This window comes from Falco punctatus (genome assembly GCF_963210335.1).
Source record: "Falco punctatus genome assembly, chromosome: 5".
NCBI classification, from domain to species: domain Eukaryota; kingdom Metazoa; phylum Chordata; class Aves; order Falconiformes; family Falconidae; genus Falco; species Falco punctatus.
In genome coordinates, this window is record NC_137584.1 from 85,768,683 (window position 1) to 85,795,448 (window position 26,766).

The 26,766-nt window shown below is 40.6% G+C and overlaps 1 protein-coding gene across 1 annotated transcript in view; it reads right to left on the reverse strand.

Annotated features, from left to right (window-relative positions):
- The window catches only part of PLD5 (phospholipase D family member 5), a 203,393-nt gene extending 177,770 nt beyond the window's left edge, over positions 1–25,623 (reverse strand). The window contains exon 1 of the mRNA XM_080389758.1: positions 15,270–25,623. Coding sequence (XP_080245884.1) covers positions 15,270–15,455 — 186 coding nt within the window. The 5' untranslated portion in view covers positions 15,456–25,623. The remainder of the gene's footprint in view (positions 1–15,269) is intronic.
- Positions 25,624–26,766: the final 1,143 nt, after the last annotated feature.

Consider the following 26,766-nt stretch of genomic DNA (forward strand, 5'->3'; position numbering starts at 1 on the left):
ACACCCAGTGAATAACAAATAAATAAAAAAAAATTAAACCAATAAAAACTACCAAAGAACTTGTCAGCTTCATGAGGGCTTTGATAAAATTAAGTCACAGTTAGAATACCTCTACCTTTCGGAAAGCAAGAATGGCCCCCTGTTCAGTTTAAATACTTCATATTGTCCTTTTCAGTGGGTCTGTGTAGTTTCCACATTCGTCACTTAAGGCTTTGTGACCGAAGCTAGTTCAATGAGCCAGTGACTCCACCTGGAGTCTGTGGCTCAAATAAACATGCATTTATTACTCTACCAAAACAAAGAAATGTCAAATCTCTGCAGCAACATTCATGTATGTTTTCAGAGCACACTACACCAAGGAGTTAACCACAAAAGTTGCTTTTTCTGCTCTCATCTTTCTACAACATTTGGACAGTTTGTGTGAGGACATTCATGAGGGAGCTTCATTTCACCCAGAGCCTCCAGGTGAAATCACCGAGTATACTAGCGTGAACATACCGAAAGAACAGACAAAACCAAACAGCAAAAAAAAAAAATGAACAGCCTCCCTGCACACATCTCTGTTCCTAATTACTAGCACAAAAATACTAAGCTAATACAGAACCCAGAACTCAAATCTGCTACATGGAAAAATCTGGAAAACAAATTTTTTGGCACTATCATCTTGCAGGGTAGGTCTTTTCCTCTGATTTGGCTATCTGATCTGAAAGCTTTCAAAGGCAGAGTTGAACAGTCCTCGTGTTTTGCCTCCAGAGCCCTAAAAGAGCTTCTCTCTCTCTACCATCATACTACTAAAAGCAAGTTCTCTGCTCCTTTCAGGAATCTTCCACCCGCAGCTTCCTTCAAGCTCTCCAGTTCCTCTCCTTTGCTTGTCCCACCTTCACCCTAGAAGCTTCTCCAGCCCTCATGGCTCAGTTACTCTAAAAAAATCACCCATCTTCCCCTTCCTGCAAAGCACAGCAGCCAGGACAGTATAAGACAACCCTCCTGTCTGCTGCCAAGCCTTTTTCTTTTTATTTTTAAAGCCAAAAAGGGAAATAAACAACATAATGCACAGTAAACATGCAATAAATACAACTAAACAAACCTAACGGTTACAGTATCAATCTCAACAATTAAAAGCATACACATACATAGACATGCAATTAAAGTTAATTATGTAGAGCTAAAACAAGCTACTATAAAAATCCAATATAACTCTCAGAAGAGAGGCCACTACCAGCAGTTTTGTTGTTTTCAGATTACATTGTCATGATGTCTCTAATTAGACATGCAACTATTACCTAGAATGGTAACTTGGGAAGGTGTTTCCATCACAGTGGTAACAGTCAAATGCCGGTCAGTAGCTGGTTCCTCTCAACCTATTCTACTCAAAGTCTGAGCTTCCACGCTCAGAGCCGTAAGAAATTAGCCAGATACGTTATCAAAAATTAATGAGGTCTACAAATAAACTGAGAACATCTGATGACAAACAGAATCAAAAACTGAATAAACAAAGCAACAAGTATTTGCAAAGGTTCCAATTTAAAAAAAAAAAGCTAAATTTTTAAATACTGGAGACACAAGGACTGGGGGTGGGGAAATCACAATTACCTATTGGGGAAAGACTTTTATCGAAAAAGAACTCATAGACAGCAACAGCTCAAATACAGTCATCAGATTAGTCCAAACAAGAAAGGATCTTACAGCCTTTTGAAAATACTCCACCACCACCACCCCTTATTTAAGCAATATATTAAAAAACCCAAACCAACACAAACACAGCACACAGTGGTAACAGAGCTAAAACATACACAACTTTCAAATACTTCACGTGTGTCTTATGTACCTGGCCTGTAAATCAGAAAGTATTACTATACAGTGGTGCTCCTATAATAAACATTTCTACATCTGCTGCAACTTTCTCCCTAGATCAGAGAAAATCCTATTTACTACCTGCACAAACCAACTTCAAAAGATGCACTCTTTCAGTTGTCTGTTTCTGAAACATAAAAGTAAACGTGCAATCTCTTGGCAAACAGATTCCATAACACTGAGAAACAGTTGTCGCATCCCTTTCAAGGCACAATGGTACAGTTGCTTGTATTTCTTTGCACTGAAAACATCCGAGCTCTCATTTAATTACAAGGAGAGAAGATTCTGGAAAAACATGCTGTTGGCTGACACCGGTGGCAAAAACATTTGCCGTTCTTAATGTAATCATTGCCTTTTCTATTACTAGACCTATCAACCGCACTTGCAATGCTGTTGCCCAACTCAAACTGTCGCGCAACTCAGAAACCTTCCATTTTCATTGTTAACTTTAGCATTTTCAAAAGTGCATACTACAGGACTTAAGAGTTTAAATCACTTGAGAACTTCAAAAAGTGTCACACTGCCAGTACAACAGTTATGTAAAAACCTTGTAAGAGAGCTGTATTTTTGCAAATCCTACATAGATTTCACTCACCATATTTTCCCTGGGAGTTCCGCACAAGGTGCATCATAGGAGGTGGGATGCAATACCAAAATAGGGCTGTGGATTTGTCAGAGAAGTTCAGGGGGACAAGGCAGCAGGGTGGGGACAAGGGAATAAAGAAAAACAATTTAAAAATTAAGCATCATAAAAGAAGCGATGCAATGAAATTACAGAAAAAAAGGAAAAATTAAAGGCCTTGGTTTGGGTAGGTAAATCCAACCTTGGAGAAGTAAAAAGGGAAACGGTTGTGCAATACAGTAGCTTTTAAAAATTGGATATGAAGCAACAGTTATTTAAAACCAGACAGAATGCTTGGAACAGCCCCAGCGCAGACAGACTAAGGGAACAAAGTGCACAAACTGAAGAACAAATATTTTTTAAAAATTGACATTTCCAGCAGTCTAAGGTTTTAGCTGTCATCTGATTTAACAATTTAACAACAAACTGATTTAAGCTGATGTGCATAAAGACCATACAGCACACAGCCAGAGAAACCAGGCTGGCACATTCCAGCTTTCCGCAGCAGGAGTTTGATGCAACTAAGCCATGACAACAAAGCTCAGACAGAACAATACAGCATAAAATGGGATAAAATAACACAGAAAGACTTAGGTGCTATCTGCCTGCCACATGCCCAACAGGGAACAGACAGAAAACTCTGCAGGGACAGCAGCTCACATTGACAAAGGAAATTGCTTTGTTCAAGAGGGTAACATTTTCCTAAACACTTAAGTGACTTTGTTTCATGCTGGACCCAAAGGAATTGTTATTCAAACAATAAATCATGCTCACTGTAAGGGCCTGAAACAGCATTTGGTGTCTTGGCATCTTTTGATGCTCACAATATCCCAAATAAGCACTGATCAGTCTTTAGCATCATAGATTTGGTATAAGTAACATTCTACAAACTAATCTCTCCAAAAATAGTTTCAAATTGCAAATAACTTCAAAATTGTAGGGCTTTTATTCATTTCCATTTCAACAGTGGGGTTTTTTTCTGGTGTTTTTTTTGTTTTGTTTTTGTTTTTTCTTGGTTTAAGCCATTCATTTCCAAGTTGCGTTTCCTTAGACCCATCCCATCCGCTGCACCAGCCAGGCTGACTGTGCAATCTTCATTTATGTAACAAGACTTACTCAAAAGATGCATCTCCTCAGGGATCTAAAAATCACACATCCAAAAGAGGCAGCATTGAATATACTTCATCCCATACTGTTTTAAGCAGCACTTACTTACGCACAGGGCTGTACATACGACTCCAAATGACTTTTTGTCTAGCAAGTGTGGACTGCTCACAAAATATACTGGTTTTCCGTTAAAAGATACACGTAGAAATAGCACTGTTTAGCAAACACTTCAAACTGTGACTGACGCCATACCTAAATGATGTGAAGAATAGGCTTAGTGTCCTAACAGAACTTAGCATCATGAACCCCGCTGAAAACTTAGGGAAACTACTTTTCCACAAGCCATCAAAGACCACAAAGGTCAGTAAATAGCACACCTTCAATATTAAAGTTTACAGGACTAAACACACTGCTGCAGGCTGTAAGACAACCCTTTAAGAAGCAAGAAGTTATTGAATGAACTGATTTAGGGGAAGAAAGGAAAAAGTGTGATCACTGCCTCAGCCAACCCACTGGCTTGCAGCTTTTGAACCACCTTATTCCCGAAGATAAGAGTGAATGGGCAGCGCAGGGTTAAAAACTCACATCACCTTCTGTTTATGAAGATGGAAAATCCCTACCCATAGTACCACATAGGCTCTTACAGCTGTTCAGGTCCTAAAGCAAAGTGACAGCGCTTTAGCCCTAACTTATTCCATTCCACTCCTCTTCCTAACCCGATTTCTGCTGGCCATTTTATCACTGCCCATGAAGGGACTAAATCAACCCGCTTCCGTCAGCAGCCACCAGAAAGCCACAGGAAAGATGCCGTTTCAGAATATTTATACATTCTCTGATCACTTGGGTTTTAGTGTTCCAGGAACACAAGCCTTCCTAGACGCTCATGGGTCCTCGCCAACAAACAGCTATGCGGAAATAGCAAGAACTTGGCAAGAATCTCCGTCTTTATTGTAGCCACCGGTCACATCTATGCACACTCTGCTTTGCTCACCTAATTAATTTTCCACAAGAGGCAACAGGTTCATTTTTTTCTCCCAATTATTATATTAAAGCAAGTTCACATTTCCGCTTAAATGACCACAAAACATGAAAACAGCTGATGCCTGCTATCATTAAACTGAGATCATATTCCAGATAAGTTTGATTTGTTTCTTAACATGATGGGTATTGATTTTCACCTACACCTTCTAATGAGGAACAGAAGTATTCTAATTGGTAGCAAAGAAATAATTTCACAGGTAACTTGGTTTCTCTGAGTTTTCTTTAAGCATCCACTCATTAGTCTTGGCAGATAATTGAAGTTTCAAATGCACCTAACTTCCTTCCTTCTGTACTCTCCATTCTGAAACACTTTCTGAATTCTGAAAATTCTGAATTTCTTAATTCTGAAACATTAAGGTGGACTTAAATTGTGGACAACTGGATATATATAATTTTTTGCATGTGCACATAAACCTTACAGTTTCTTACATCCCATCTGTTATATTAGGATGCCTTCTGTCCTTTCCATAGCCTGTCAAGGATCTTTGCCCGTGCTAACTGCAAAGTATTCTCAAATCATGTATCCAGCAATGAGCTTGATGATCCAGATTTAAAGCTCAAAAACAAGTGAGGACTCTGACATAGATTTTTCCTCCATCTGCTTAGCATGATGTATTGAACTTGCTTTTTTGCCCCAAACCCACGACAAGAGAGATGACGCACCACCATCTCTCAAGGAGCTCATATACAACTTAAATCCATAGTAGTGATGTCAATGGAGACTGTACCACGGCTTCGGAACAAGGTCAAACAAAAGCACACAAACTTTTTAAAAAGCATTGAAGAAGTCTGGTTCAAATCACTGTGACCATTGACACCATCCCCATACGTAAGCAGGTAGCCTCAGCTGAGGTAATGCCCAAAGTTTGTTCAGTACAGATAATGCACATTCCCTTATCAAAAAACTGTCCAGAAAGGATCAGTCATGGAAATTAATAGGCAGCTGTACAATTTCTGTCACCCCAAAAGCACTAGCGAGACATGTTTACTGTGGCTGAAAGCGCAGAAGATGTCGCTAACTTTTACTCATTCCCGTGTTTCAAAACAAATACATATCTGCTCATTATCATAGGGGTTTTTTACAGCATATACTAGCTTTTAGAGATTCAAATTAGAGTATAACACAGAGTAAATATGCCTTTATTGTAGTAAGAACAGGATCATTAAAGTTAAACTGGTCACAATTGCCGTTTCAGCACTGTTCCACGTTCTGCTAAGAACAGTTTAAAATGCCTTTGGGAAATCCAGCCTATTTAATGTATCAGAATGGCAGGGATATCTGAATCACTCTTTGTTTTATTAGTAGCAATTCTCAAATACATTAGCTGTTTTTTATTCCATTAAACATTTCATTACAACTGTAAGTAGTGAAATACAAATAGCAACAAAAATGAAAATAGGATGACTGGTATTTATGTGCTGCAACAACTATATACATTGTAAAACAAGCTGCTGATTATGTTGACATGCAGTCAGCAATGCAACTTACCAAGTTTGTTGTTGGTTTTTTTTTTTTCTTTTTAATTCTTGGTTTTAAAAAGAAAAATTAATGAAATGCAGAACTCTCTTCACCTACAAATACTGCACACAGAAAATAGTTCACAAGTTGTGCAAAAGTGGAAAAAATACATAATTTTTTTTCTATCTTCAGGAAGCAAGCCAATGAAGTACTGCTAAAAATGCCACTCTGATATTTCTCTGTTCAGGGCTAGATATTATCTACACAGTCAAATTACACAATGCATTGATCAAAACAAAAGAAGCCAAACCTCTATAAAAATACTCAAATACTATGCTATACTTGGAAAGCCTTTATAAAAGTTAAAAGAATTCAGAGGAGCAACCCTTAAAGCCTAAGTTTGATGGATAAGCATCCAAAAAAACGTAGAAATAAGTTTGTGACCCAATAAAAAATAATTTCTGGTTAAATTCACTTAATTGGCACCATTGTGTCATGTGTACCCTTACTTTCTGAACTTCTGAGGTCCTCCGAAGTCCCCTCACAGGTTTATTCCCTTTTAGCTACGTGGCACTTCTGCCCGCTGAGGCACAGCAGACAGTCAGACAGTCACAAGCAGCCCAGCATCTCAGTCGCTTTGAGGGAACAGTTGGCTAACTGGCTTCATTTATAATATTAACGGCCTGTAAACCTGGGAGTGCCTCAGTTCTCAATAAACAGCTCGACTGCATCCCCACCAGGTAAGAGAACACCTAGGAACACGTGCAGTTCATTGTTCCCCCATTCTGGAAACCTGGCCATAGAGGTCATGGGCAAGCAGCTGCACAGGTCCCCAATTTCACTGATTGGGGGATATGGGTCCCAGCACGTACCTATTGCCCCTAATCTACATATATCCTCAAATAATCTACTCTAGCTCCCAAAAACTAAAAAGGATAGACCGCAAGCAACTTGATTGTCCACTCAGATAACATAACGTTAGAGATGCCAGAGGAGTGTCATCGCACTGGAAAATTGATGTTATACTTTTTCCACTCTAACAGCTGTCAAGCAAAATCTAGTAATGCAAAAAAAAAAAAAAAAATATCAGAAAAAGCATCCAAAACTCATTTAAGAAACCTTTCAGATTCTGAAATATGATGGAGGGAAAATTCAGTTTGATAGGATACATGGATTTTCCAAGACATTAGCTGGGCACCTTTTTTTTCGCCCCCCTCTCAGCAATGAAACTACATAAAAGGCCTGGGAATCAGACCTTGAATAACGTTACAAAAAGAGGAAGGCAAGAGGCGGGCAGTCATAAGCATGTCTCATGTCTCTCAAGAAAGGGCTCATCAGGAGAGAGAGATCCAGGGAGTCCATTGCCAGCACAGGACCTTTTTTTTTTTTTTTTTTTCTGAACAACTCTGAGCATACAGATTGCCATCTTGAAGGACAGTGAAGTGGGGTTTATTAATCATTTATTTATGAATAGGTCTGTTGATTCTGTCTTTGGGTAGTCTGGTAAAGAGATTTCCACTGCAGTATTTTAGCATTCCTTGCTCTGGAATGGAAGAAGGCCTAAGCTAAACATACACTCAGCCACAGAGACAGTGATGGGGCTGGAGCATCTCCCTTACGAGGAAAGGTTGAGAGAGCTGGGCCTGTTTAAACTGCAGAAGACTGAGAAGGGATCTTATCCATGTCTACAAATCTCTCAAGGGTGAGTGCCATGAGGCTGGGCCCAGGCTCTTTTCAGTGGTGCCCAGCAACAGGACAAGGGGCAGTTGGCACAAACTGCAACACAAGAAGTTCCACCTGAATATGAGGAAAAGCTTCTGTACTTTGAGGGTGCCAGAGCGCTGGTGCAGGTTGCCCAGAGAGGCTGTGCAGTCTCCCTCTCTGGAGACAATCAGAACCCACCTGGACATGATTCTGCGGGGGGTTGGACTAGACAGTCTGCAGAGGTCCCTTCCAACCCTGACAATTCTGTCATTCTTTGGGCATCCTCTGCAAACATTGAAGTGATTGCATTTGTAAGAAGATATTCATTAAGCATCATTTTTCTAGTATCTTAAGTACTCCTGCTATGTTTAAAAGTGTTACTGTCAACGGTCTGCTACAAGACCAAACCACACCAGATTGCAGAGTATTTGTTTGTATAATAGACAAGGAGATTAAGTTGCAAGTTTCTGAAGCTGCTATTTCAAAATCCTTACACAAGGATGGCCAACATTGATAAAAAGAAGGGATGAAAGCAGCAAAAAACTGGTTTGGATCTCTCTTAATGCTGGTAGTGCTAGGAAAGGCACGCAGTGCAAACCACTTTTCCCGTATCTTCACTGAAGTTAGGCTATGTTTGTTCCAGGTGCTAAGATTTAGATCTTTTGTTCAGAAACTAGAAAACTCCGTATCTAAAAAGCCTTGAATAGGTTGAGTTAAATTAATGCATATATATAAATCAATTTCAAGTATGGCTTTGAAACTTCAAGTTGTTTGGTTTTCTTATGCAACAACATGAAGCCAAACACTGTAAGCCTGTTGCAGTGACTCTGCCTCTCAAATGTTTTAATTTTAGCTTTAGAGATTTGCCCTTTCAAAGTAACTGATGTCAAAATCATCAGAACTATGCATTAGATTAATGCAACGTTGAAAGTTTTTCACACATATCACAGAAAGAAGAGTAGCTTCTAAGACTAGTGTATTGGGTTTACAGGGCTAGGTTTTGGTAGAACAGGGGCACTGCAGAGGTGGCCTCTGGGGGACCAGGGGCTCCCCCCATGTTGGATACAGCCTGTTCCAGCTAGCTGCATGACAGTCCCATCATGTGCCAAAGCTCGGCTCATCAACAATGCTGGTGGTGCCTCTGTCAGTAACATATGTAAGAAAGGGTAAAAAACACTGCACAGCAGCTACATGACAGGAGCAAGAGAAACGTGAGATAAATAGCCCTGCAGACACCAAGGTCAGTGAAGGAGAAGGAGGTGCTCCAGGTGCAGAGCAGATTCCCCTGCCACCCATGAAGACCATGATGAAGTAGGTTGTCCCCCTGCAGCCCGCGGAGTTCCCCATGCCAGAGCATGTGGATGTGCCCAAAGGAAGCTGCAGCCCACGGAGAGCCCAGGCAGGAGCCGGCTCTGGCAGGAACTGTGGGGGACCCATGCTGGAGCAGTTTGACAAGGGCCGTGTCCTGCCGGAGGGACTCCGCACCACAGCGGGGGAACAGCATTAGGAGGAAGGAGCGGCAGAGGCAAAGCTCTCTGTGTCTCTAAAGTCTCTAAAGTGACTGCAACCCCCGTTCCCCATCCCCCGGTGCTACTCAGGGAATTAGGGGGATGGAGGTAGAATAGACAGGAACAAAGGACCTAAGTTGAGCCTGGAAAGAAGTGGGGAGGGGGGAAGGTGGTTTTAATCTTTTCCTTGTTTCTGTCTTACCCTATTCTGAACTGGCAATGGGCGAAATTAATTTTCTCCAGGTTGAGTCTGTTTTGCCTGTGACTGATGGGTGAGCGATCTCCCTGTCTTTAGCTCAAACTACAAGACATTTTATCTCATTTTCTCCCTCTGTCCCATTGAGGAGGGGGAGGGAGAGAGTGGCTTGGTGGGCAGCTGGCAGACAACCAAAGTTAACCCACCACAAATAGAAAGAGAAAAATGAAATATTAGGTATCATATTTTCACTACTTAGCAATACAAAATCACTTTTATGTATGGTAACTACTGAAATAAAGCATTCTTTCCCCTCCAATTGTCAAGATTTCAAATTCTCCATGTTATTTTCAAAATAAACTATTTTACATTTCCTGCCCTAAAATGCTATTCGGTATTTTCCCAACACTGTCCAATGATTTTGGTCCCCTTCTTCCACTTCCCTGAACATTTGTATCCTCTAATATGTTTGTCTGCAAAATATTACTAGAGAAAGACACCTTCAAGGAAAGCAGCAGCAGCATTCTTCCACACACAGTCTGTCAGCAGTGAAGCAAACCGCACGCTAGCACTTCAGCAAGAATCGCAACGTGTGCTAGTACCACTGTTGCAGCCAGGCAATTCCACATGTCAGTTGTCTGTTGAGAAAAAGCCAAAGTCCCTCTGCCTAATGGAGTTTGTTCCCTCAATTTGAATGACTGATTCTAAACATAGATATATATCTCCAGGACCAGGTAGACATTAGGAATTAAAATGTGCAACCACACCATCAAAATACTCCAAATGCTGGAAACCAACTCCTTAGAACCCTCCAAACTGTCCCCACTTAGTTACCGTCATGCATGGTGCACTCCATGAACTCATCTTGGTAACCGACACTATTTCAGATGACAAATCATTTATACCTGCTTAATGCAAAAGACTCTGTCAAGTCATTTAACTCAAAAAAGCAATGTGTTAGCATTTACTGCAAGACAGGGCTGCTTCTGTGCAATGATTTTCTGCATTCTGATTTAGACCTTTTTATTATCCTCCCGTAAGCTGAAGTTGTTGGCTCTGTCCAGCAACCAATCTGGCCTCACCGAGTTCTGCTCCTGCTACATCCACCTCCTTTGTTTACATTGTACCTGTTATAACTATGCACGTGGTATCTTCTGCCATTCCTAGGGCGTCAAATTCTGAAGCCTATAAATCTGTCCTCTGACTTTTAACAACTTGTTCTAATGTACCTGCAAAAGCAGAAATGCAGTTTTAAATTGTCCAACAAGGTTTTCATTAAGAATTTCCTGCATCATAAGGAGAAAAAAAAAAATAGACTGCCCAAAAGAACTACTAGGTTTTGGATAATAAAAATTAACTGACAGAATTTGATTTGAGATTTCAAGTTTTATAAAGAAGTTATGACAGCTGATTTAAAGTTATATTGTATTTCTGATTGGGTCACGAGGCTTTGAGAAGTACCACACCATGATTGTCGGGCAGCGTTGTAAATGGTCTTTGACCTCACATATGCACGTTAGGTATCTGCCTGTTACCACAGGACACTGCCCTCCCTCTGCCTCACCACCTCTTCTCTCTCCGGGTAGCAATGCCGCCGCAGGGATAGCGGTATGCTGATCAACTGCGTCACATCAACCGGTCAACTCAACTCTCATAACAGCAGCAGTACTCAGAATCTGAAAACACCAATGTTGCCTTTGCTACTACTCATCAGAACATAAGTAAAAATAAGAGATGATGAAAGAATTATCAATAACTTCTCCTAATTTTGATAATACTAAAGGTAACAGACTGATCTCCAGGAAATAAAACTGTCCTGATACCAGGTTTCCCAAAAAATTATAGTCTTGAAGTAGTTTCTTAAAAGACCATTTAAAAAAAGTTTTAACATATAAATTTGAAAGTTATTACTGGAAGACTATGGCTACACCTTGGAGAATGAATACCTGCATTTGTCATAAAAAAAAATATATGCTTGAGGCATATCTGCTGTAGCTTAAAAAGGAATCTGTTCTGCTTTTAAGTTTTGATTATTTAAAATTAAGTTCTGTAGAATTCCTTGCTGAGTTACTAGGAAAGAAGCTACACAGTACTTGTCATTACTGAAGGATACACAGACATGATGGAGCGCTGCTGTAAATTAAACCAGACATCGGTAACTCCCACCGGCTAAAGGTTATCAGGTTAGGTACTCTTCCTCCCCATCCCTACTTCCTCCTCCTTTTTCTCTTAACCAATTCACATGTCATTAAAAAGGGAACACCAGACAAACAAACAAGCAAAAAAAAACCCAAAAAAACTAGAAGATTTTAAGAATATCTCCCGCAACAGTTCCAGTACCAAGCAAACAACTTCACAAAAAGGCACAAGGAACCAGCTAAAGCAGCTACATAGACTCTGAACAATCTCATCTCCACAGGAATTTCAGCCAAAGGTTTGCAACATCATTGTCAGCACATCTGCAACGTCCGAGTTCCTCACACCTCTCATAATTTAGTAATTTCCTCCATTAGAGGTATGGCTTTGACACATTAGCTACCGCACACATAAAAACCAAGCAAAAACTCCGCGTTGGCTTATCTTTAAACATGTTACAGCAGATCCATTTAATCTTAAATACAGTCAGACCTTGTATGGTACAAATTGCTTTACTGCCACTTGGAAAAATATAACCCACATAAACAATTAGCCAATGAGGGGACACACTATATTAAGATCCATTTGAAGAACAATCAATTAGCAATATGTTCCAGATTTTTAGTTCCTCTACGGTCAGTCAAAATTGTTCCAATACTTGATGATTAAAGAAACTATCATAGTTGTGCATCTGAACTTGTTCTGTGCTTTCAGGAGAGGCATGGCAACAGATGAATTTTGACCCCCTTTACCACTTCTCCAAACTGAGATCTGTTTTAAAAATAAAAAAAAAAACACCAAACCCCACAACTTTGTTACAGTTCTGAAATCTAGAAACAAACTGTGTAGTTGAGATCATATATTAAAATATGAACAATTTGCTAAAATTTGGCTGCAGAACATGGTTTTTAAGTCTCTCAAACTGCATATGGATTAATAAGAAGCATCGCACATGAATAAGTCATGCTACTCACTTTAACGAAAGTCGATGTAATATATCTAATGTGGTCTACAAGGATTTACTGGAAGTATGGTACAAAATATACTGGCCCAATTTTATCCCCATTACAATCACACTGAAATCAATTTGATAAGTAATTTCGATGAAGCAAAACACAACCTTCAAAAACTCTTCATGCGTATCTTGACTTACACTCACTATATATACCCTTCTTCTGCCTATATCTGTCATTACATAGCATCAAATTTGGGACAACATACTTTCAAAATCAGTGCCTCCACAGACGCTCATTCCTTGTATTTTGATTTGCTTTGTAGGTATCAAGTAACATGATTATCTCGGAGGGAGCTGCAATGAGATGTTATTCATGTCCTCCATCCACCTCGTGAAGTTTGTGTATCTTCATTACCCAACACTGGCCATAAGCTATCCTATGTCAATGACTATACCACTCAGAATGATGCATCTCAGATTTATTGGTCTGTCTTTTGGAATGGAAGAGTGGAGTGTAGGAAATAAGTTCTTTGGCAAGGAAACACTTAAAACCCTTAAAGATGTATCTGAAAATAGAAAATAACAACCTTGCTCCAAAACTGTATAAGCAAAAGACAATCTAGAAATTAAAACATATTTTATTTACACTCATTAAGGGGAGCTATGCAATAGCCTGTCTGTTACAACACTCCTGAGTAATGCAGTTACCTTAAATCTGATAAAAAGTAGGTTCACATATATACTGTTGGCATGTCTAATATACTGCAGGGTATTCACAATAAATGTCAATGAAAAATATTTCATGGCAAGCAAGAAGTATCAGTGCTCCAATGTTTTTCTTTACATTGTTCAAATAGCCTTTGGGAATAAAAATAACTGGATCAAATGAGGGAAACCCCCAGAAGAACACGCATTCATACCAAACTGATTACAGAAAAAGGTTTTCACATCAATGCTGCAGCATTATTGAAGATTACTATTGTGACAAAATAGTGACTTCATCTAGAAAAGCAACCAACCACCACAAAACACCAACCAACCACACGCAAAACAAAGGTTTTGCACTTGTAATCTTCAAGCAAGTTAATGTCTGTTTTCCTTTTCCATGCTAATATTGTGGTATGATTTAAACTACAGATACCTAGACATGCTAATATTCAGCTACCAGAATGGTACTTAGTTATCAAACTATTGGCAGATTATTCCCCCATCTCCCCCCACACACTTAATAATCATTCATGTGTTGAAACATATCAACATGTAAGCACATGTAGCAAAAACCTGTTACAAAAGCCAGAGCTCAGATTTCTGTGCTTTCCGTGTTTTAGCTGTACTGAGATAAAGCACTGACCTTTCTTTTTGATTCACAATGGAAGAATACTCTGCTTACAAGCTTACTACTGTGAAGCCTTGTTGTTAGTGTGAAGAATCACAAAAACATGTGTAAGAAGGCAGACAGGATTCAGTACCTTCCTCAACATTCGAAATGTGATATTTCCAACAGTTTGTCAGTTCTTGCAATTTCCCCGAAAGTGCAAACAACTCAAGTTTAAGATTTCACTAAAAGGGATAAAATACTCTGCAGGTTAGTGGAGAGAGAGGGTAATACTCCATGAACTAGTTGACAGAGGAGCTTTTTTCAGGTTTCATCTTTAAAGGACTCTACTATGCCATCTAGGATTTTCATGTAATAAAGGCAATTTATCCTTGTAATGCGACCGTTTCTATCCAAAGAGACTTCAGGTGGCTGTACCACACACAAGACATATTTTTCTCTGCATCTTGAAGTCAATGTGACTGTGATTGCAAATTACTCACTAATGAAAAGAATGGCAGACTGTTGCATTATGCAAACCCATCCACATTCTTTTGCATCCCTGTAAATGCAGGTACTTTCCTGGTTTGATTGTACTTACACTGTAACAATGGGTTGCACCTAATAAGCTATTCAGGAAACTCTTACATAGTATGCAGGTCACCTCAACCCATTTTCTTGCTGTTAGAAACAACATGAAAAATGCTTTCAAACATCATCTGAGACAGGAACAGTTAGCACCACCTTAAATTCTCATAAAATATTCACTAGAGCCATCCACAGTATCAGTTCTATTGTGGTCCCAAACACACTTGGTTAAGTCATGTACTACTGCTGCAGGAATAGATGCCTTGAAGGAAATCTCCTCTACCCCACACAGATTGAATATTTTCAAAGTCCCATGCATGAAGAACAAAAAGAAAGGGGGTGGGGTGGGGAAATCACAGCTAGACTTAAAAAAAAAAAAAAAGCTGTTTTCTTTTAGCAATTCATTATATACATTATAAATCACCGTGAGATAAATGCTCTAACCTCCATCTGCACCATCCCAATCTTTCTCCTCCCACATCAGTGCTGAATTTGTGGGAATAGAAGAATGAATAAACTGAGAACATTAAAAAATATTTCCAGATAGGAAGATACTTGCATGTGGCTTGGGAACAGTACTGACATCCTATTTACCCCAGATTTGACCAGCCTGGGACCTCGAAGTAGCTCCTTTCTCTACCGTTTAGGAAACATCATGCCCAACTGCTGGAGCAACACTTTTCTTCTGGAGTCCAAGCCAGTAGAGAGGTAGGCTAACAAGAGTACCTAAACAGAGGTATAGAAAGAAAAATAAAGAGAAGGGGGGTAATAGAAGCTGGCTTACGTGCTCCAATTTGTCTTTCCTCCTCAGCCAGACACTGGCACTGTAGTCCTGCTGCTTGACGGTGCTGTAGAAGTTCGCACCTACTCTGGTGAGGCTTGGGGAAGGCTCCCTGGGTCTGCTCTTCAGCCTCATCTGCTCGAAGCCCTCATGGGGGGATGAGGAGAGCCAGTCATGCCTGACTTCCATCTTGACATGACAAGGCAAAGTCCAAGGAAAAAAATCAGAAGAAATCAAGACATTAAGAGGCACCAGACGAAGAGGGTCCAGAAAAGAACAGGAGGAGGGAAGAACAGAAGAAAAGCAACAACACCACCAAAACCAGGAAAATGGGAAGAGAAGGGAGGGGAGAAGGAGAACCAGCAAGGTGGGAGGAGTGGAGGGAGAGAAAGGCTGCAGGTGCGGGAGAGGAGCGGGCTGAGGGAGGCGAAGGGGACCGGGGAAGGCGGCGCTCCAGAGCCGCTGCCCGCTGCCCTCGCCGCCAGCTGCACCCCGGAGCCAGCCGCGGCCGCCTGCGGCTCTGCCCGGGACGGCGGGGGGCGGCGCGGCCCCGGCAGCGGGGGCCGGGCGGGGCTCAGCCTCCAGCCGCCTGCAGGTTGGCGCAGTGGAGGGGCCGCCGCGCCCGGGGATGGAGCCGGCTCCGCCCCCGCAGCCACCTTCGGGGAAGCAGAAAGCGGCGCGGCACGGCACGGCACGGCACAGCCCCGCTCCCGCCGCCTCCCCTCCCCGCCTCCCAGGGGGCTGGGGGCTCCCCGCACCCCTGGGCAACTTCACCCGCCCCGTCCCGGCGCACACCGGCCCGCCGCGGGGCTCGGTGCCGGCTGCCGCTCCCGCTCCGGGAAGCCTTTGTCCGAGTCCCCTCGCCGGGGGCTCTGGCGCCGCCCTGCGCGTCCCTCCCCGCAGCGCCTCCCCCCCGGGCAGGGGCTCCCGGAGCTCCCCAGCGTAACGGGTGCCAGTTGCCGGCCCCCCCGAACACCTCAGCACGGGTGCGGGTCCTGCCTGCAAGCCCTCGCCCCCCCCCCCCCCTCCGCAGCGGCTCGGCCAGCACCAGATCTGGGGAAATCAAAGCGCTTCCCGGGTCCTCCCCAGAGAGCATCGCTGGCATGCCCACACCCCTGGGTACCTGACACACCCCAGTCTGTGTCTCATCGAATAAAAGATTTTTTTTTTTTTTTGGGGTGGGGTGGGGGTGTGTGTCTATAGTCCACGCATCTCTTTTAGTAGAAGTTGGTATGTGTTGCTATTTAGCTTAAACTTGTTTCAGCAGAAAAAAAGGACTTTCCTTTTTCACACTATGAAAAGCCACCTCGCTAATTGCCCACACACTCTGCAAAGCTATATTAGGCACAGACAAGAAAACTTTCTCACATAGCACCAAGAAATAATTATTGGAGCTCAGAACAGCATTTCAGTTACTGGTGAATATTTGCTGGCAAGACAATTTGTAGCTTGCCAGAGAGCTAAACTGATGCAGCTATTCAGTAAAGCAATATTGAACTAAAAGTCCACACTTGAATGCAGTTAAGTGAAAACAGCCTTTGAATGGCAAAACAGTTCATTTGGACTTGAAGGTGAGAACAGTGGAGAAGAGCTCTCTGCCAGCCACTTGATCTGGAGTGGACTCTCTTTCCATCCGATCAAGACAGACTTAAAATGATGGGGCTCAAGGTGTGTTACTGCAAAATATCATTCAGAAATCAGACGGATAATGAAGTTCTTCCTTTCAAAATTTAAAGGATAAAGGCAAAACTCACATCACACTTCATACTTAAGAACTGTTATTAACAGGTACCACTAGTATCTTTATGAAACACTAGAAGAATAAACTGAGCAGTAGCAGGGGGTTGGTAGGAACATGAAGTACAGCATTTTACTCTAAATTTTACTCTAAAACTAGAAAGGCAATTTTGTAATACCAAATATTAAAAAAAAAAGTAACAAAATAGCAACAATCTGAGCCACCAATGTTATATATAAATGATTTTTACTCACCAGTATAAAGACTTGCAGCTTGCCTTCTAACAACTTCTTCCTTCATTTCTTCAGTTAGTAAATCCAGGTGTTTGTTTCCAAGATAATCGATATACTCTCGTAACACCTGGAGCAAAAATTAGGACCATGTGACTCTACTGCATGCAGGACACACCTGAGGGCACTGAGATTTAATGTGCGACATATCACAGCTGCAGTAGTTTTAAGATCACACAGAATAACTCAATTAAAAACCTGCTGAACTGAACTTTAGCTGCAGGTACCCGTTTATGAATTGTGTATGTTCGTAGATGCACCTACAGCCAAAGGACTGGAATACATGCAAACGTTCAGTCAAAAAAAAAAAAAAGAAAAAAAAAAGAAAAAAAAAAGAAAAATAAATAAGCCTCTGCATTTCTTCAAATACACCATCAAGCTGATGTTCTTAGACAAAGTTTGCATGTGCTATAAATAAGGGCAGCCTATGCTGGTTTTATGCATGAGAAGTTCCACATTGTTTCTACAACAGTATATAAAGCACTTCAGCATTTTCCTTATTCCTCCGGGTTTTTTTTTCTTCATGCTGCTTGCAACATAAAGGGTGGTGGGGTTAGTTTATCTTTCCTTCCCTAGCTACACTACCAGCATCCTTCTCAACTGCCAGATGAACTTCTTTCTGCCTATCCACAACAGGCACAAAATAGAGTGCTGAAGGTGCTTTTAACCCCTGGGCTAGAAAGTAAGTTTGCTCATCTTTCCACAGCTATCTTGTTTGGCACCTAGGTGAGTTGCATGCACCTTTCAGCACTCCTGCTGCTGACATCACTATTACCCTAGTCCTATTCTCATTAGGAATGAGAGACAAAAGGGAAAAAAAGAAGCCTGGAATAAGCCTGTTAAAATCACAAGAGCAAGCTATGCTTACAAAGCCTTTGTTACCTCCTAACCCCAAGCAGGAAAGAAGATTTGGAGTGGGAAAGCATAGTTTAACAACTATAAATTTTTGCATTTTTGCCAAAATTATACTCAGGCAAAAGTAACAAGCTGAAAGTCAGCCCGTAGTGAATACATGGCCATTAATCTAATTTGAAAAGAGTTAAAGAGCTATTTCCCAGATTTTCTCTTCCATTTTATTTCTAGTTTGGACCCATGCAAAAAGACAAGTTTGTTCAAACCACAACCACAAGCATATCAACCAGCTTAACTCAGAGATAATTCAACTCATTAAAATTCAATCAGTTCTGTAGAAGGTCAGCAATTCCAATTCACTGTATGAGCTACACTGAATTTCTGTCTTTCTCTTCCATGCAATTTTCATAATTACCCAAACACCTGCTGTTGTCGAGGCCCTTTGCTTCCATAGCCAGATGACTACTGTGGCAAGGATGACTGAAACTACAAACATTATACTTACATAATTTGTAATAGATGCAGGTCAGGCATATCATCGTGTGATTTGACTTTACTGTGGTTTATGCTACAATTTTCTCTCATTTGCTGCCCATCTTAACATCAAGACTCAGAAAAACTCCTAGGCAGTCTACAGAACTTTCCATTTTCTATACCAACAGGACAAATGCTGTAGGGGGCAGAGTTAACTCAGGCCAATGCAAAGAAAATAATCAGGATATTAGTGGAAACATGTAGGTAGGGCTACAATATATTTACTTTTTTTAAAAGACAGCTTCTTTTTCTTCCAAAAATCAAGTGCAGCGAAGCTGCTCCCTGTGCTCTGCTCCAGCTTTCTAAACACTTTTTTTCCTCAGGGGTTCTATTAATACTGCACATATACAGCAGCATTAGACTTTTTATCAGTAAATGGCATATACCTAGAAATAGAAAACCTCCTATAGTAAAAATTTATTATGGCTGGATAGCTAACATACATACATGTATGCACCTGTAATAGAGTCAAAGGCGCTTTACAAAGGACTAATTTATGCTGCAGAGCTGGACTGCACACAAGCCCTGGCCCAGTTTTTGGAATTTACCACACCTGACCAAAAGAAGCAGGCAGCAATTGCCTGCAGGCTTCAGCTGGTGTCCAGTCAAAGGGCTGTGATGGACACCAGCTTCTATAGCAGCACTGCGCTGGGCAGGGAGGTAGCTGCCCCCTTCCTACCCAGCTCAGCTGAACTTGCTTTCTCATTAGGAATTGCCAACAAGACTCACCTGGGGAGATCTTTGTAACCTCCTAATAACCCTGGCACACCCCCAATTCAATTTCTAGTCTTTCAAACAATTGTAGAATTAGCAAACCACCAGCTCCTGCCTCGCCACCCAAGTTCTAGCAGAACTACAAAGAAAAAGCTCACAAAGAAAAATTGCAGTGGTCTGTTTCCTCTGTGCTGACAGGCTTGTTATGCATGGCTTTCAGCCTGTCTGCTCCTGCCTCCTGGAAGCAGCTGCCAATCACCGAAACATTGGCTTGCCATAGGGAAGGACCAGAGAGGGGGTATAAATAATAATAAAAAAAAAAGCTTCTTTCCTTTAGCGTGATCTCCTACTTTAGTGTGATCTCCTACAGTATCATGCACAGGGTCATAGTAAAACTAATTGGATGCAAAGTAGGACAACAATAAGAAAAAAGCTAGAGTGCCACAGGGAGAATTGTAAATAATTTCTGCATCATTTCTTTCCTAAATCCGATGCAGCATAACCTGCACACTTTGTACAGAATATCTGTGTCCACTCATGGACAGGAATTGAAGTCACAAGTATGTAATGGTAGAGTCAAAGCTAAGGCTACAGTGAAGGTTTGGAGCTGGAGGTGCTTTGGATTTCAGGTTATGAACATATCAGACACCTACCTCAGGAATAACATGGAAACATTGTCCAATACTGATATGTTTCCCGCTTTAGCCTCCCCATGTCTTTCTGGATTCAGCTATTAACCAAACTCTTCACTGTTTCTTGCCTCAAATTTTAACACTTTTCTTCTTTGCATAATAGCTAATTAAAAAAAAAATCCTCCCCAAAACCCTACACAAAACATGCACCTGTTAGAAACATCATTACTCTTGAGATGTCTCCCCTCTGTCAGATTTGCTTGAAATCAACCATATGCTTCAGAACACATCAATCTGGGACTGACAGACAAATAGTACAATCATAAAAGCTTTGTTTCCTTTAGAAACCAAACAAAAATATCTGAGAGATCAACTAGTCCATCTCCCATTTGAAAGAAAAGATTATATTGTAAATACCATCAAAGTTTCCAATAAGCTAGAACTCCAGGGCTAGAATTTTTCTCCTTTTGCATCCTTTACACCTCCATATAATCTAAGAGGGTGCTAAACTGGCCCCTTGGGAGGCCATGCTGAATGCATACCAGTGTGGATTGGGATGCTCTCACTTTCACCAGGGGTTGTGACAGAATATATTATATCTTCCATCCCAAATCCAGCTCTGCCTTCTTTCTTTCCCCTCTCTTTCAGCCCTCCCTCCACACCCATCCACACATTGCCAAAGAACATATTCAGTTCGGGGACTCAATAATCTTGTCCAGACAAGATTTCATCCTGCACCTTAAAATAACATTCATTAGTGGCACATACTAATGGGGCCAAATTCTGTCCTTCATTGCACCTCTATGTCCCCACTGGAGTCACGAGAAAAAAAATAATTGTATAATGAAGGTGTAACCAGGGGGCAAAATTTGGCCTACATTTTTTTTTAAATAAATCTGCATCAAGTAAAGCCTGTACACCTCCCCTGAGAATGAGACCCTTTATGTCTGTGTGAAAGGCGCTGGCTTTTCTTTTGTTTACTGGGTAGGTTCACGTCTGTCTCAGCTTGGGTTCTTCATGCTGAATTTATGTGGCTGGTGCAGCTAAGTGCAATAGGCACACTGCTGACAAGATCTAAGCTCTCGAGTACTCTTGCTCTGAAGTGAGTAGTTAAAATTGTTCCAGAGGAGTAGTAGTCAGCAGAGGAAAAATACTGTAAAAGACGTTTTTTCCAATGAACTGGAACTGAAAGCACAGCAGGTGAGGGATCTGTACCAGCAGAAGGAGGGATCTCCAGGGATGGGGGAAGGCTTTTACACTTTTATTTTCAACACATCCATAAATTATGGTAGATAACAAGGGATATACTCTTTACATCTGCACAATGTGAAGCGTAAGGAGGGAGGAGAGAGAAAAATTGAACAACCTTTCATGAATGTTACTACGTAAACAACAAAGAATGTAAAGACAAGAAAATCCAATTAGAGGGTGAGAGAAGTAAAACAGAGAAGAAAATGTTTGTGAAAGCTTTTTTGGAGCTGGATTGGTAGGGCCATATTGGGAAAGAACAGGCTGTAAGATTAGCACTCTGAAACTTATTCTCACAGTGCATAAATATAGGACAAAGGAAGAAATATATTCCAAAAAAGATAAAACAGCATGGAGTGTTTTATTTTTAGTTTTTAAAATAACTGAGTACCTCTGTAGTGTACATTTGCACTTACTCAGGAAAATTTCCAGTTTAAAAAAGTATTAGATCAAGATGTGTCCAAAGAGCTCTCTGACATATAAGACTTTTTTTTCCTATAAAACCTTGTTCATACCATAGAAAAGAATATACTTTAAAATAATCCAAATCCAATTAAAAAAACTTTTAACACAGAAATTTGTGTGCCTCCGAATTATTCTTCAATATATTCTACCTAATTTCATAGCAGATAAATATATTTGAAGCTATTTCTCTGAACCATATAAAAATGCCCTAAATTATAACTGCCCTTTGGAAGGAAATTAGCTCAAAACTTCCTGCTCAATAGCGTCAAGCTGCAAGCTACAGTATAAGAAACCTTAATACAAACTGTTTTCTAGTTGCAAAAAAACTTAGAAGTAACAGTGATTAATCTGTATTTGTGATATCCTGTGTACTAAGACACAGCTGATTTAAAACATTTTGCACTGAAGTGTTTATAAGCAATTGGATGCTGGCTTTCAGTGACATACAGGTGAAGGGTCGTTATTTACTGAGATATTTCCTACTGAGAGCAAGCAGAAAGTTACATCACAGAAGTCATAACTTTTTCCCTCAAAAAGAGATATGTCATGTTACATCAGACATCAGACTTAACTTGTGTGACCAGAAAGATGTTTACTGATGTGACAGCACATGAAAGAAGATTAAATATGATTCATGAGACAATATGACACGAGGTCTTCAATTTCATGCTTATCTCTGTACTCTGATCCAACCGATGGGACAGCATTTAGGGTGACTGCCTTTCAGTCAGCCCAGCTACACATGGAAGAGTGGAATGGGAGGACCGTGTTGGCATATGGTGCAGGAGAGAACAAGGACAAGTTGTAGCAGCCTGGATTTAGAGTGGTTTGACTTATGGGGAACCACGTCCTTACAATTATGTGTACCTTATGTAAAGCTTGACTGACCTATAAGGATTACATACATAATTAACATTTCAGGATAAGCTTTCTGAGGGTTAGTAATGGTCAGTGACTAGCACACATTATAGCACAGATACAGTATAAATAAATCACAGGCACTGTCACATTCAGTTTTGCTGTGACAGAGATCTTGGGACTCCTTGTGCAAGGTTTTTCACAGATGTGTTATAAGTGATAATCTCTGCTGCTCAAGCTCTTTATCAAAATAAACAAGACAGAGATTGGAAAAAGAAAGGAAGCAATGTTATTCCAATTTAGCGGGTATAATTTGAGATACAAAGAACGTAAATGACATGCCAAAAGATGAGAAGTGCTGGAATCCATTCCGCTATTTAGCCAGAAAATGCACCATGATTTTGTGTTGATCATTAAACAAGTTTTAATGGTGAAATTTTGACACACTGGTTGTGTAGTAAAGGATTTCACTGTGTTTCTCTACAAGGGCTTTACTACCATACCAGTGAGGGTGCTGTCAGACTAGTATGTCCTCAACTGGACTTGGCGATGTTCACTACACCATTTTGACAGCTGCATTACAGACTTCCTCAGACTCTGGATTAATTTACAGCGCTGATGCTATTTCACAAAGAAGTCTGAAAACAAAGTAATACAGAGTGAAGCAGCAGTAAGGTACAGAAAAACAAGAATGTGTCACGTATTATCTGTAAGGAGGGGAAGAGGTGGGAAGGAATAGCTATTGGTGTCAAATGCTAACAGGAAAAAACACCTTATAATAGGATGGTGATAAAAAGCAGGCAATATGGACCAGTTTGTGAGCTGTAACAATACGAGGCAAAAATAAAAATGGTGTTCAGATACCAGGAAGGTGCATCTACCTTGACAACAATCTGAAAACAATGAGACTGAAGCACATTCCTAGTACAAAAGATTTACTGTTAGAAGGCTAGGTTAGTTTTCTACTGAGATAAACTAGTTTAAAGAAGGGGAAAATTGCAAATATCAAAACTCGGTGTTAGGTTTTTCATTGGTGTAGATCACCTCAGCTGGTTCAGCTGTGTTGCTTGCTGTATCCGGGGCCAAGAGTCAAAGCTGCCAACGACAGACTGTTTTCCACCCCGAGCAGCAGTAGTTGCTTTGAAGATTAAAACATATATGTATATAGCATCTCACGTCTCATAAAAATGGGGAAGAATGAATGATGTGGTCTTTTTCCCTGTCCTAAAATAAATCTTTTTTTTTCAATACATATCTTTCTGTTGCATTTAACATATTCAAAAGGGGACATACTGAGACAGAAAAGCAGTTAGTTCATACTTAATTTTATGCATTTGCATATGCTCACTGATGTGCAGTTGTGTTAAAGTCATGTGACCAATACTTTGCTACTTTGCTGAACCATTGATGGCTATCATTCAGAAAGACTGAATCTGTCCGAGCTCCACGGGACATATAATGGTCTTACTTTTTATGAACTTCTGGGATGAGATTAACATAATTAAACACCATACGTATTGCCTTTAGAGCCACAGCTTTAAAGCAACAGTCTTAGTTCATCCTCACTTAGCTGCATCCTCACTTGGAGGATATAGTGGTAGACCAAGGCTAAATGAAGAAGCATGGATTTATATCCCTGCAAGCTGTGCTTCTTAAATTGAATCATATGGTTAGGCCCTTGTAGGTAGCGTTGGGCGCATTGCCATAGCTCCACCCTGTCACAGCCACATCTGAGACATGCTCCTGTTGAACTTTGCTGACTTTTGTACAAAATGTTTCATTCTAATAAAATCCACAGGAAATGTATTCTAAGGGAAGAGTTATTTTTCCTTATGAATGCTCTCAATGGCTTAAACCAAGTCTTCTTTAAATGAAAAATTAAAACTCCTGTGAAATTGGAAAACTTCATTCCTTAAATCACCAGAACTGCTGTAAACAGCCGAGGGAGGAATTGCAGTCATCACAGGCTTTGCATACTCAAATCTAGAAAGGAAAAATTCCAACCTTTTTTGGGGGGACTGAAAAATAAAAGATGCTTAAAACTTTTTTCAAAGTGAAATACTGATCATCTGCAAGGCCTAGAAATTACTATGAGTGTTCAAGATATACTACATTACCCTTCCCTGAAAATTGGTTGTGGTGCATATGATCCCTTTTTATACTGCACAAGAAGGATTAGATTAATTCCTGAGATGTGTAGCAAGTAGTTCACTGACGCATTCCCTTGTTTTAAAGATGAGCATATGAGATAGACATCTTATCTACATATTTTGCTTTCTTCTGTCAGTAAGACTTTTTCATGCAGAAAACATTTGCAATTGTGATAGTCCTGAAGAAAAGGTAGGCAAGAATGATCCAGTAAAAGGTATCTTAGTGTTTAGTAGGTACACTGGGTTATTTTTGTCTGTTTTCCAGTGAATCTGCAGCATTCTACTTCCCTTCTATAAAATATTCAATTATCTTCACATAATGAAAATGCGCTACTATACGTATGTTCAGCATATATAAAATTAGAAGCTGAAAAACCTGAAGCAGTTACATAAATGCTCAACCCCTTCAACCAAGTTTCTCAGGAGTTCTAGAATTTACAAACCCAGGTGCAAATTCTTGAAATGTTAAAAAGAAAAACAACTTAAGGCCAAATTGTGTACTGACAGAACTGCACAATGGCAATTAAATTACACCAGTTTTACACTTGGGCCACAAAAATCTCATTTCCTTTTGAGAAAGTAGAAATAGTGGAAAGAGCAAACAAACCATACAAATGCTGCAACCAGTCATTAGGGGCTCTAGTGAAACCACCACAGAATCATGAAAGTGCAGGACAGGGAAGACCTTAAGTGAACATTCCCCAGTAATGACACCAGACAATTGCCTTAGATTGTCTCTAATGTAGAGTTCTCTGGCCTTCTGTTGGTGGAAGGGCATTCCATAGCCTCTCTCAGCTGCCTTTGCCAGTGCTTTTACTTTGGAGGAGTTTATTATTATCTAGCCTGAATCTGCTTTATGTATTCGCCTTTTTTTTTTTTTTTCCCCAGCAAGTGCATGACAGTGAAAGTGAATAACTGGTCATTGTCCTTTTCCTAATACTCCTTCTGCATTGAAAGAATGTTTGCATGTCTCCTGACCACTGCCTTCAGTTCTCTCTTTTAAACAAAATGGATTTTAGTTTTTTTCTCAAAGCAGATGTCTTCTAAACCTTATGTTCTTCTTGCTTTCTTTTTTAGTTACTTCAGTTGGTCTATTTTTTCCCTAATTTATGGTGTCAATGACCTGATGTGATCCTCCAGCTGAGACCTTGCAGAGGCCAATTACAATAGAATTTTTTTGTCTTATTACTCGTATACAGTGCTTCTTTTTCTATAACCAACATTGAGCTTCATCTTGCTTGCACCAGGATCGCCTTGTCAGGTTATATTTCAGTCATGGTTTCCTATAAATTGCCTGTCATTCTCTGCAGGATGATAGCATAACCAGTTACCACTTACATTTTGTATGTGGACTTTGGGTTTTTTCCAAATACAAAGCCTTATTAATTTCAATTTGTTCGCCCCCCCAATTTATCAAGACCATTTTGAATGTTGATCCTGTCTCCCACATCAAATACAAATCTTGTATCTTCCATGAGCTTGGCGGTAGTAATGTACACTCATTATTCTTAACATTAAAGGAAATACCGGATAGGACCGGGCATAAAGCAGACTGCTGCAAGATACTTGACATATCCACTCAGTCCAACACCAAAACATTAGTATCTGCTTTTCCAATATATTTTTTCATTCAGTTGGATGCCAATTCTATTTTATCTATCCGTCTCATTTTGCAGATGATTGTATGTCCTGTGAGAACCTAGAACAAGCAAACATCTTCTTACCAAGCTTGCATTTGCCTTACAAGCAATCTGCTCCTTCCCTGCTCAGGCATCTGGCCAAGGCCCCTGGTGTGTATGAACCTTACAGATCATGAGACACTGCATGCCTGCACTTAGCATAAATTTAAAAGTTTACATACACTAGGTATGTAAACTGGTTTTTGTTTTTCACTGAGTATAAAGGTGGGCAAGCTCTGGGACTGGGCCAGAAGCCTCAGCTATGGGTGGATGCACCACACAGGGATTCTCCCAGTTACCGAGAGACTCCTGGTGCTGGCTGCAATGGGGCTTCCCAGCC